Source organism: Toxorhynchites rutilus, chromosome 2, assembly GCF_029784135.1.
Source record: "Toxorhynchites rutilus septentrionalis strain SRP chromosome 2, ASM2978413v1, whole genome shotgun sequence".
In the NCBI taxonomy this organism is placed as follows: domain Eukaryota; kingdom Metazoa; phylum Arthropoda; class Insecta; order Diptera; family Culicidae; genus Toxorhynchites; species Toxorhynchites rutilus.
In genome coordinates, this window is record NC_073745.1 from 292,149,899 (window position 1) to 292,161,681 (window position 11,783).

Below are 11,783 nucleotides of genomic sequence, written 5' to 3' on the forward strand. Positions count from 1 at the left end.
TTTTATGGATGGAACATTTAAGCGAAAAACTATATCTGTGAATGAAGTAGGATTACATTTGAAGTTGCATCAATATCAAACCTCAATAAATGAATACCTGCAAGCTCTGTTCAATGCAAGCTCTGTTCAATGCTTTTTTGTGCATATCCTGCGAACGCACTTTGGGGTGAAAACACAGTAGCAAAATAGAAACGGGATTGGCCAGATCGAGCAAAATGGATTACATCCGACAATCATGACTGAATGAGTTTACAAGCAGGCGCTCATATTCATAAATTTTTGTGATTTCACCATATTGCCTTCAAAGAAATTTTTGAGCTGTTGAAACAAATTTTTAGGTCAATTAGTAACAAACATCACTCATACTTCTTTTATCTTTCGAATGAATTGTTTTTTTTATGAATCGTTTATTTTTACTGGCTCAGTTACATAAGTTGAAAGGAGCCAGATTCTACATCTATACAGTGATATATAAAACAGTGATATCTCTCTAGGCATCTAGAGAGTTAATATTTTCAAGAAGGGGCCATATTTGCATCAATAGCTGCAAAGTGTCTCTACTATCGGAAGCATTGCGGTGACAATGGTTCTGATGAAGTCGGAAAAATTAAAGAACGTTTTATCCACAATGTCAGATAACTTCATAGATCCCGTTTGAGAAGTTGTTAGTGACGGTAAAACAGAGACCATTGGGGTTCTTGGTGTCCCCTCGATTGCTGGGTCGTTCGAAGATGAACTATTTCCACGGATGCCAGGAGGAATCGGTTTTTCTTGTCCGCGACACAATAAACTGCTATGACTTGCATTTTTGGAAAATCATGGGCTTTGGTATGAAGAGTCGCATCGGTAGCCTCAGTTTGTCTACCATAACGTAGTCAGGAGTGCGGAGCCAGCAAAAGTTAATCGAAACGAGTCAGATGGCGTAAAGGGCCTGGTCGGGTAAGGGAGTAAAAAGTGCTCCCAAGCCAAATCACCATCTGTATGGCAAATATTGTATAGGATATTGAATAATCAATTTCTTCATCAAAAAATCAAATATTAAAAAAAATTAAATTAATTTTAATTTTAATTTTTTTTAAATTCTGAGTAGTACTGAATACTACTCTAGTTTGTATTTAAATTTCTTCCTACGTCTATTTTAGGTATACGTGATTTTTTTCAGAATTTTTAGAGTGTTTTTCGCGGTACAAAAAAAGTTATACTTCGAGGACTCGATTATATACAGTTTTTCATTTCTTTTCACTGTATATAATCGAATCTTGTATATAATGGAGTCAGAAAAAAAAATTTTATTCGTCTTTTTTCGCATATATTTTTAGTTTTTTGAATATTTTTATTGAATTTGGTTTTTGATTCATCTCCTTAAAGTCAGAAAACACCTTACCCACATGAAAAAAATTAATTTATCAAAATTCTCTCACGAAGTGATAGACGATGAAATTTGATGAAAAAAATCCTTCTACGCATGTGTTTGATTTTCAACAATGACAGAGTTATTGAACTTTTTTTTTGTTCCGGACTTTGTTGCCTCAAACTGGCTCTACATTTCAAAGTACGCTACGGAATACAATTCTGTTGCTTTCATTTGAGAGACGGGAAAATTTAGTACAGGATATAGTAGTGGAAAATCTAAGTTAGTTCATTTTCATAACATTTTGGAAGCGAAAAACTTAAAAGTTAATAATTTTTAATATTTTATTATTAATTTCATCGTAAAAATTTATATTGAACTAAATTCTTACTATCAATTAAATTGAAGCTCTCTAACCACCCTACAATTTTTTCTTTGACACTCAACTTCTATCTTTCTTAATTTGACTGCAATATCGATATAAACAATTCTTGGTGAAAATTCAAGCAAAATCTTAAAAAATCACGATATTTACCCCACTGTACATGTAATAGCCACTTAAATTACATTTTAACGTTAATAGGTTACATTTCTTCTTGAAATAAGTCATATTTGAAATATTAATAAAAAAATTTTTTTTCCAAACTGTATATAATCGAGTTCAAAATTGTATATAATCGAATCACATATAATCGAGTCCGACCGGTATATATTTTCAGGCATTTCGAAATTTTGAAAAAAATATTACTTTGAGACACACTTTTGCTCTAATTCTTATTTAAATGCATTCGTATGGGTTGTTTTTTCCACATGTAGCGTAATTTTTTCTTGAAGTTTAACACATTGCGGACCACTCACGAGATTTCTCGTGTTTCGCGTTCCGTCTGTTACGAATGGATTCCGAAATAACCCGTATTTTCTACACTTGAAAGTTAAATCTTTGGTTTGCCAAGAATCTAACAAGGCCTACCAATGGCTCGTCTTCGTCTCATCCACATCGAAGGAAACGATCTCACTCGTGGAATCCGAACAAATAAAGCGATTAAATTTTCGGTCCTCAATGTGTTAAGAGGATTGCGCGAAAAAAAATAATGTTTTGGAATTTGGGCATTTTTAGTTTATTTTGAATATAGAGACCCAGTACTGCTCAGATATTTATTTAAATTTTGTTTTTATATGTCTAAATTTTGTCGGCATATTTAGAGCATTGCGCTGTACAAAGATTTTTGTCTCATATCTTGAAATATATGAGATTATCTCATGAACGCATTTAAATAAAAATTAGAACAGTATTTTTCCAAAAAAATTTTCAAATTTTTATCTCGAAGCTTTTGAGGATGGCGTGAAATAAACCAAAAAGTACGTTTTTCACTATAGATCCTACGTCAAACCACATAGGAGTTCAAATAAACCGCCAAATTTTCTTATTTAATGTCCTATACAATATTTGCCATACAGCTGGTGATTTGGCTTAGGGGCAATTTTTACTCCCGTACCCGGCCAGGCCCTTTGGCTTTTTTTCGCTTTCGTGAGAATCTTTTCCCAGTTGACGGCAGTCCAAGATTTCTGCTTCCACCAAACGGAGCTTCTTGAGGGGGCACCCTGTTCTGGAATTTCGAAAAAATCGATTTTTTTATTTTTGCGTTTTTGGGAAGCTTATGCCCTAAAAAATGTTGTCTTAAAAGGATTTTTCGATATTTCATTTCATTCGCCAGTTTTAGCCAAAAGACCTTAAGGGATATAGTGTTGCTGTACGAATTTTCAAACGCGTTTTTCTCGCGCTGGTGGTATCGATATCTTAGGATCAACTCAACCGATTTGGCTGAATTTTTTTAACAGCATGTATAAATCAATTATCCAGAGTTTTGCATTGCCGTGTTTTGATATCTAATTTTTTTCGTTTTTTTTGAGCTTCTAAAAAAAAAATTTTCATTTTGATATTTAAAATGGCCGCCATTTTGGCAATTTTTCGAATTTTCAAAAACCCCTATGAAACGCTTTAGGCATTGTGCTTGAGTTTTGAAATATTCATTGGTATTCGTTCTGCGATATTCCATTGCTTCAGAACCGGTACCGATATTCAGACAGCATCTACGCATCCATCTGTCAACGACGTAATAATTATTATTCGTGCACTCAAAAAATTGAAAGTACATCTTTAACCCTCTCAATCCAACCACGCCTTTAGTCGGGCTTCCCGATTTTTTTTTCAAATTATTCTGACAATATTTTCAATGTTCACCCACCCTAGCACGTCTTCAAAATACTTTCATCTATCATACAAACACATTAGTTTAATGTTGGCTGTTTTCTGCTAGGAGTATTTTATGTCGAAAGTCGAAAATTCTAGATAAAAGTAGAAAAAAATATTTCGATTTCGGTCGTGCACTCCAAACTATAAACAAATACACATTTTGAACATTTCATTGGTGAAAAATTTGTTCGGTAAGTTTATTTTGATTAGTATTTCACGTTCGACATCAAATGTTGTTGTTATGGTTACAAAAAATTACAGTTTTTCGGTAAAAACCGTAACCCGCCTTGATGCGGTGTTGGGCAGTTGAGCGAAAAGAAAATCCGACTCCTGCTGAAGTGTAACCTACTGAAAATTAATGTCAGGCATGATAGAATGGATCATTTTCAAGATACTTCGGAAGAAGGACCTGAAAAAACCCGAGATGCATATCGGAAACACACGTCATATGCCTTAATTGAGATATCAATTTACATCTGCAGCCAAACCAGAATTGTTTTTATGCTTTCCATCATAAGGAATAACTACTACGAGTGCAAAAGAAATTTTTTTTTTCAACCAGATACCCAGCCCCGCCTTAAGGCGGTACTGGTTTTGTGGTATAAATAAAAAATCCGGAACTTTAAAAAAATTGTCGTTATGTTTTTCGGTTTTCTCATCAAAAACATGATCTACTATAGTTTTTTCACGCAAATAAAAAAATGGGTTTTAGAGGGTTGAATATATCTTAAACAATAACCAGAATACGCGAACACTTCACTTTATTCCTAACATCCGAGAAAAATTCACGAAAATTCCTTATTTTTCAACCTTCTAGACAGGAGTCCCCCCTTAAATCTGCCATCTCCTGTTTTAATTAATTCACACTCAGACCCGCTTCGGTTATCACCTCCGAAATTTCTACGTTATGGGAAGGTACGTACACGCGATATTCAAATACAAACCGCAATCTCGTAAGCATGCTCCCGGCCAGCCACGACAACACGCAGTTTGTTGGGTCGAACCTTAGAAATTTCGACCACGGAGGAATATCTTGCCAGACCTATCATGATCCGAATGACATTGAGACCTTTTCCATTAGGTTTATGCCGGAAGAGAACAACCCACGGGCCAGCTCTAGGTGCATCTTCGGAATAGACCTTGACACGGGCAGGGAACACAACAGAAGTGGAAGACGAGCTCGATGGTTGAGCGGGATCGGGAACAGCAGAGTTAAGAGGCAAGATCGGGGTTCAGCAGGAGCTGGAGATTGAGGGGGAGAAGAGGGAAGGTTTGCTAATTTTTTAGGGGGGGCCTTGTAGAGGTGAGCTGACTCTTCCTCTGAAGAGACATATTCCGAGATGAAAACACGTTTAAGAGACATTCCAGTGCCTGTAGCTAGAAAGGGGTAGACAGTGGATTCAATCTCCATGGTAACAATTCCACCCCCTTCTGCCATTATTCAATGTGACAGATATACAATTTATCCTGATTTTTCGATTTGTTTTGTTTTTTCAGTTCTGAAACTAATAAATTTAATTATACTTATTGCGCACACCAGTGCGAATGATGTATAACGGTTTCCCACTCGGACCGGGTGTCGATCGTTTGGTACAGCTCAAATAACCTAACGATCGCACAACAATACGATGATGGTATCGATGACGATGCCACATCGATCAACACACAAGCACACAGCGCCTGGGTATATCTCGAGAACGGTTAGTTCTAGGATAAAACGATATATACAGTTTGTGATGTAGAATCGCATGTGGATTCCATTTTTTTATGTTACTTTTTTAAATGGTTTTGATTTCAAAAAGTATTGAAATTTTATTTTTTTCAAAAATTCATTACACCATTTTGGTGACCACTGTACGTCAAACTTCGTTGTATTTGAAGAGTTATTTATTAGTTTTCCAACAATTTTGTTAAACATCATATTTTAATCACACACCCGGATTTTGATTATCGATTTTTTGGAAGAAAGATCAATGATTTTGAATACGCCCTTATAAAAAATCAGTCGTGATTTGAATTGGTCATATGATAATGAAAATTGTGATTTTAGATAGAAAAGAGTCGCGTCAGAATTTGATGTTTTCAGCTGATTTGGCGTAGATTTGCTCTATGTAATTTTTTTTTCTTTACAACAATACAGCAATGCAATATTCATAGCAAACATTATCGCAGACGTCTTTTTCGCACGTGACACATTCGATCACAGGCGATTATACCGAAATGCTTCCGAATCCGGATACTTTTTCATTATATTCAATAAAACCATAACATTTTTTGCATGCTGAATTCATGTGACTGATAGTTACTATTGTATCAATTTCGTGTAGTGTCAAGCCAGTACTTGAGCTACCTAGCTGTTGACCAACAAAATGTCAACAATCAAAACAAATATTTGTATTTCTCAAACCCATGTCCAGAATAAGAACCACATTCAGAAGCTAATTTTGAATCCGGACGGTTTAAAAGTTAACGATAAAATTTCTTATTGAAGGAGTTGTCATAAAATAATAAAATAATAATCATAAAAATATCCCATAACTTCTGTCGTTATTGATTTTTTTTTTCCAAAATATATATTTTTATCAAGGCTCATATGGCGTTAGCCTGACGGGGCCGGAGATCAATATTTTGACAGTTTTTCTTATTATCTATGTTAGTAATATGTAACCGATTACTCGCGGTTGGCTCGAGGTTAGTATTACAAGTGTTCTCATAATTGATATGTTGCAGTCTTCGATGCTCTGTACGTGTGCCCGACACGGGATACTTCCTATTGGGATGCAGCTGACCATTAATCAGCAACGCCCCCCTTGTCTGTACACCATAGCGGTACAACCTTTGGCTCTTGTTGAATAATCAGTGGACTGCACAACCTTCGGCCCGTGCATCTGTAAAGAGTGTGTGTATGTATTGCCGCGACTAAGTAAAAGTTTATCGATCGGATAGGAGGGATATGAAACGGGGACACAACGAAGGAAACATCATTAAACGTTGACATCGGCGTTTCTGAGGAACAGGTATAGATGAAGCAGAAGATCAGGATCACGGCTACCTAAGATATCCCGGGGATATCCGATTGTCTGCCTTGTGCTCTCAGTGCTCTAGAGAGCTGAGAGCGAGCAGCATGGAACCGGATACACGAGCAGACAACATGCTCGATGTCGTGGTAGCCATCGCCACAATCACAAAGATTGTTTGCTGCGAGCCCAATGCGATAGAGATGCGCGTTTAGGTTGTAGTGATTGGACATAAGCCGAGATATCACGCGAATGAAATCACGACCTACATTCAATCCCTTAAACCAAGCATTCGTCGAAACCTTAGGGATAATCGTGTGTAACCAACGACCGAACTCATCTCCACTCCACATGCGCTGCGTATACTGACGAGGAATGTGGAAAAATTCATTATAAGCAATTTGCCTTTCAAAAAGTGTGCCTTCTAAAGCGCCCACCTTAGCTAGCGAGTCCGCTTTCTCATTCCCCGGAATCGAGCAATGAGAGGGAACCCATGCTAAGGTAATCTTGAATAATTTTTCGACCAAAACACTCAATAGATGTTTTATTCTTGTTAGGAAATAAGATGAGCGTTTATCAACTTTCATTGAGCGGATTGCCTCTATTGATGTTTCATTTAAGATTGTAATAGAATAACGAAGAAAAAATAAGCTATACATAAATCAATAAAATTCAATAGTATTACAGCGTGGACTCGATTATATACAGTTTCGGATTTCTTTTCACTGTATATAATCGAATCCTGTATATAATGGAGTCAAAAACAATTTTTTTGACGTGGGACTACATCTAACCGGAGTATATGGGAGGTAAAATGAAAACCACAGAACATGCAGGAAAAAATGAAAGATTCCAAATGCTTATAACTCGAACATTTCTTACTGGATCGGAAAGTTGTTTGCATCAATTGTTAGGGAATATTTCTACGCTTCTATCGAAATTAATAAAATGTTATTTTTCATTAGATAAACAATTGAAAAACTGTAAAATGTTAAGCGTTATCTAAACGCCCTAACTGCCTCGTTTTGATTGGCCCGATTAACGGTTCCCCTAACACAGCCATCTAAACCAAGCAGCCTTGGAGAAATCGGCATTGCAAATACATGAACGTTTGTGGTGTTTTTGTTCCGACTGAAATGTGTTTCCTCACAGACCTCACCAGACCTCACAGACACAGACCTCAAATCCATGGAGCGTAGGGAAATTGGCATTACAAATACATGCAGCTCGGGGGTATTTTTTTTTCGACTGAAATGTGTTTCCCCAACACAGACTTCAAAACCAAGATGTCTGGGGAAATCGGCTTTGCAAATAAATGCAAACTACGAGTACTTTTGTACTCGTTTGTACACGGATTACAAGAACGGGTACGAACATAACGCTTTGGCTTGGTTATTCAAGATTGCATTGAGGGATATGCCTTCATATCTTCTGCTCACTAAAATGATTGTCCCACGTCAACCTTGCGGTTATATCATAGATATAACCCACCCATTTTTTCTGTTCGTTTTTTATGCATATATGTTTCGTTTTTTAATATAAAAGAGAAATTTAATTTTTGATTCATCCCCTTAAAGTCAGAAAACACCTTTCTCACATGAAAAAAATAAATTTTTCCAGGATCTCTCAGGAGGTGATACATGATCATATTTGATGGAAAAAAATCCTCTGCGCATATAAAAATTTTTAAAAAAATATAGGAGGTTGTGTCCAAGACACGACCGCAATGTTGACGGAGAACTACGCTGTTATTTTATATAAGTCGCTTGTTTATATCTTCGGATATTATTCTATAATGCTGTGAAATTTTCGAAACAACTGCTTAGTAGAATAATCTCTGAAATAGTTTTTCCATTGTAGAATCAGTTGACGATAATTGATTGATGAATCATTCTTGCCCTCGTAAAACAATACACTAGCTGATCGTATGTCGCAATTTATTTCATGTCAATGCATTTAAAATTTACCTCGAACGCTATTCCAGTGGCCTTTTTCGCAATTGACATAGACTCGGCAACAGTCGATTATATACATGTTATACCAGCACCATTATTCCACATCTCATATCTACATCAATATATCTTTGGCGCCGCATGGAAACAAAAACAATGACAACACTTGCAAATATCATGCTACATGTTATTTAGTATTGTCTCAAAGGAATCGCATCTCTAGGCATCGTTCGTACAACGTAAACCAAGCGCCAAACAAGCGTTTGCCATAGCATGCATACAGAGCCATATATTGGTGGCTTGAAACTACTAGGAATATAAACACTTCTCATCATTTTACGCTATTTTAAAAAACGCTGCTGTTAATATTACTGGCCTTAAAAAAAGTTGCAGTACTTTCTCATGCTCGAGAGAAGCACAGCTGTAACCCTTAATGGATGAAGTTTTGCTACTGGCAAGCGAAACCTAATCACATACAAAATTCCAGAACGAAATTTACTTTGTTGGTAACTAATCAAGCGAAATAAACTCTTTTTGTTAATATCAACAACCTCGAAAACAGTAGCAATGCTTCATTATGATCAATATTAGCGCGAATGCAATTCTAGTTGAAGGCTGTTTTGCGACTGGCACGTGAACCTAAATAACTTATAACATTCCAGTAAGACATTCAGGACGCTTGGTATTCCCCAAATATTTTTTTGGAGCACAACCTTAACGTCTGCTTCGCCATAACGTCATTTTAATGCATTGATGCATTCTCAAAAGCACCAACGAAGCCCTTATGATGACGGAAAACAAACAATGTTAACTGCTTGGAAAAGGACTGAATTATGCCACACAGCTTGTACTCTGCTTTAACACCCATCGATGCGAATTCGCTGATGAGTTTGTCAAGAGCGACCGCCTTCACCACCAGCGGGATGAGCTTGATTTTGGTTGCTGCCTGGGTAACGGCGTTTACATTTTTGACCGACGCGCCGAAATCGCCTACTCCGCTGTTGTTCGATGCGGCGTCACACTCGCGAAGGCTCGGTTCAGTGCGAGCGCTTTTCGCTGCACCAACATCGCGTGCATCATTAGATGACGCTTGCCTCGAAATTTCATTGCCCCTGGCAATGCGTTCGTTTTTTGCAGGGCTCGAACCTGCCCTCCTCTTCTTCTTGCTCATCACACACTACGCGAAGCGTTCAACTTACGACGCGGAAAGAAAAACACACGATTCGACCAACGAATAACGAACAGAAAAACAAACGACGATATCCAAGTTGGATTACCACTGGTGGGGTCCAATCTTAGATCGTAGCGCAGCGAAAGCAAAGTGAACTGGATTGCTCAATAGTTCGATGCCGAATGAAAGTTTTCCTCAGCGAGATCCACTGTTTATACTCTAGACAAGTATTCTCCTTCATTCTTCTACTTTTCCTTTGTTCACGGAGACTTCAAATTCTTATTGACAGTTATTGACAGCTCTGTTCGGGAAAGCACACAAATGGACAGAACAAATGTATGGGAAAATGGAAACGCTTAGAGTTTCCATGAATTTTAACCTTTTACAAACCAGGGGATTCTAATGTATAGCATATTAAACAAATCTTAGGGGATTTCCGATTCGTTTATTATGAAAATCGTCAAAATCCGTTTGCGGCGAAAAGAGTTATTAACGTTAACTTTATTTCATAAAAACGTGACCTGTTTTTTGATTTGGCCCCCTTAATGAAAGACGTAGTTCTACGTCAAAAAAAAATCGTTTTACAAACTGTATATAATCGAGTCCAAAATTGTATATAATCGAATCACATAATTCCAAAATAATATTCGAAGCGACATACATACGTCCTACGCCAACAATGCGGTCATAATAACTTTATCATCATTAGGGAGAAGGTGTTCAACACATTCACGTCGGCTCTGTAATACTACCTTTGACTTACCAGGAAATGTTACCATGAAAACATATCGTTGGAATATTGCTCATTGTTCGATCTTTGATTCTACAACTTGTGTAACGACATTAAAAACCAGAAATTCTAAATTTCCATGAAAGCAATACCCAAGTAGCTACCATGACCTAGTGGTTAACGATGCCAGCGATATTCATACGAATCGTGGATACACACCCGATTTTCTCTTGACAGAAACATATTTTAACTTGCACTATCAGTACCGGAATTGCCATTCAAATATACAATCTAGGCATATCATTCGGTAATGGAAGTTCACACAAGTACTGATGACAAAACCCAAGAAATACTGCGTTGAGAAGTCGAAGTTCTTCAGCAACGTGAATGCCTTTGCACGAAAGGATAATGTGCAGTCTTTCCTCCTCGAAGAAACGAATTCTGTCATGACATCTATGTGTTCGGGTGTTTGTTCGGAATTCAAACATTTGCAACCACCAATTTGAATATTTAAGCACTGTAACAATTTATTTTACACGTTTTTCGAAACCATTTTGTACATTTTTGTGGCGATTATTTACACTAGATTACAGGATGAGTAAGTTGTGAGGGTGTGTACATTTTGTGACTGAGGAGGTTGTGGCAGTTGTGGCAGTGTTTAGGCTCTTGGCAGATGGGCGGCCTCTGGCTGGAAACCGTTCTCATCGGCGATGTAGTTCACGGTGTAGACCTCACCGTCTGGGCCGGTGTACGAGTAGGATCCCTTGACAACGACGGCAACCACATCCTCTGGGAAGCTCTTCACTTCGCCAGTTTCCTGGGCTTGGATACCGTTGCTGGTCTCAATCTGGTAGGCATATCCACCGTCGGCGGAAGCATCGTTCACAAACTTTAGGACCTGGGCATCCTTCTCGTCGACTGGGGCAGCCAAAGCCAAGGCAAGGACGGCAGCGAATGCAACGACGAATTTCATTGTGGCAGTGTTGTTTCGTTTGCTGTGCAAAACCGGGATGTTGTTGCTTGTTGGAAGCGGAGGATGTGACTGATGAGTTCCAGAAAATTGAATCTGCTTTTTATACGGGTTTCAGCGGCAGGTTCACCCGAAAAGGAAGTCTCGCGTCCAATTTGGAGAAAAAATTCTCTAGAGCCATTACTATCCACCTATGTCAGAGGAAGGAGAGAAAACAAACACAGTTTAGAACGTCTTCATAACCTGGCGACATTACGTACCGATTGGCATACATGTTTGAATCAGGTCTTCTAACTTCCGTCTCTTTCGGGTAACTACAGACAAAGAAGCAAATTTCA

At 37.7% G+C, this 11,783-nt stretch overlaps 1 protein-coding gene across 1 annotated transcript; it reads right to left on the bottom strand.

The window, feature by feature from the left end:
• Nucleotides 1–10,976: 10,976 nt before the first annotated feature.
• Nucleotides 10,977–11,521, bottom strand: LOC129770047 (cuticle protein CP14.6-like). Its single transcript, XM_055772641.1, has one exon. The coding sequence runs from the start codon at nucleotides 11,446–11,448 to the stop codon at nucleotides 11,134–11,136; it is 315 nt and encodes a 104-aa protein (XP_055628616.1). The 5' UTR covers nucleotides 11,449–11,521; the 3' UTR covers nucleotides 10,977–11,133.
• Between the last annotated feature and the right edge of the window lie 262 nt (nucleotides 11,522–11,783).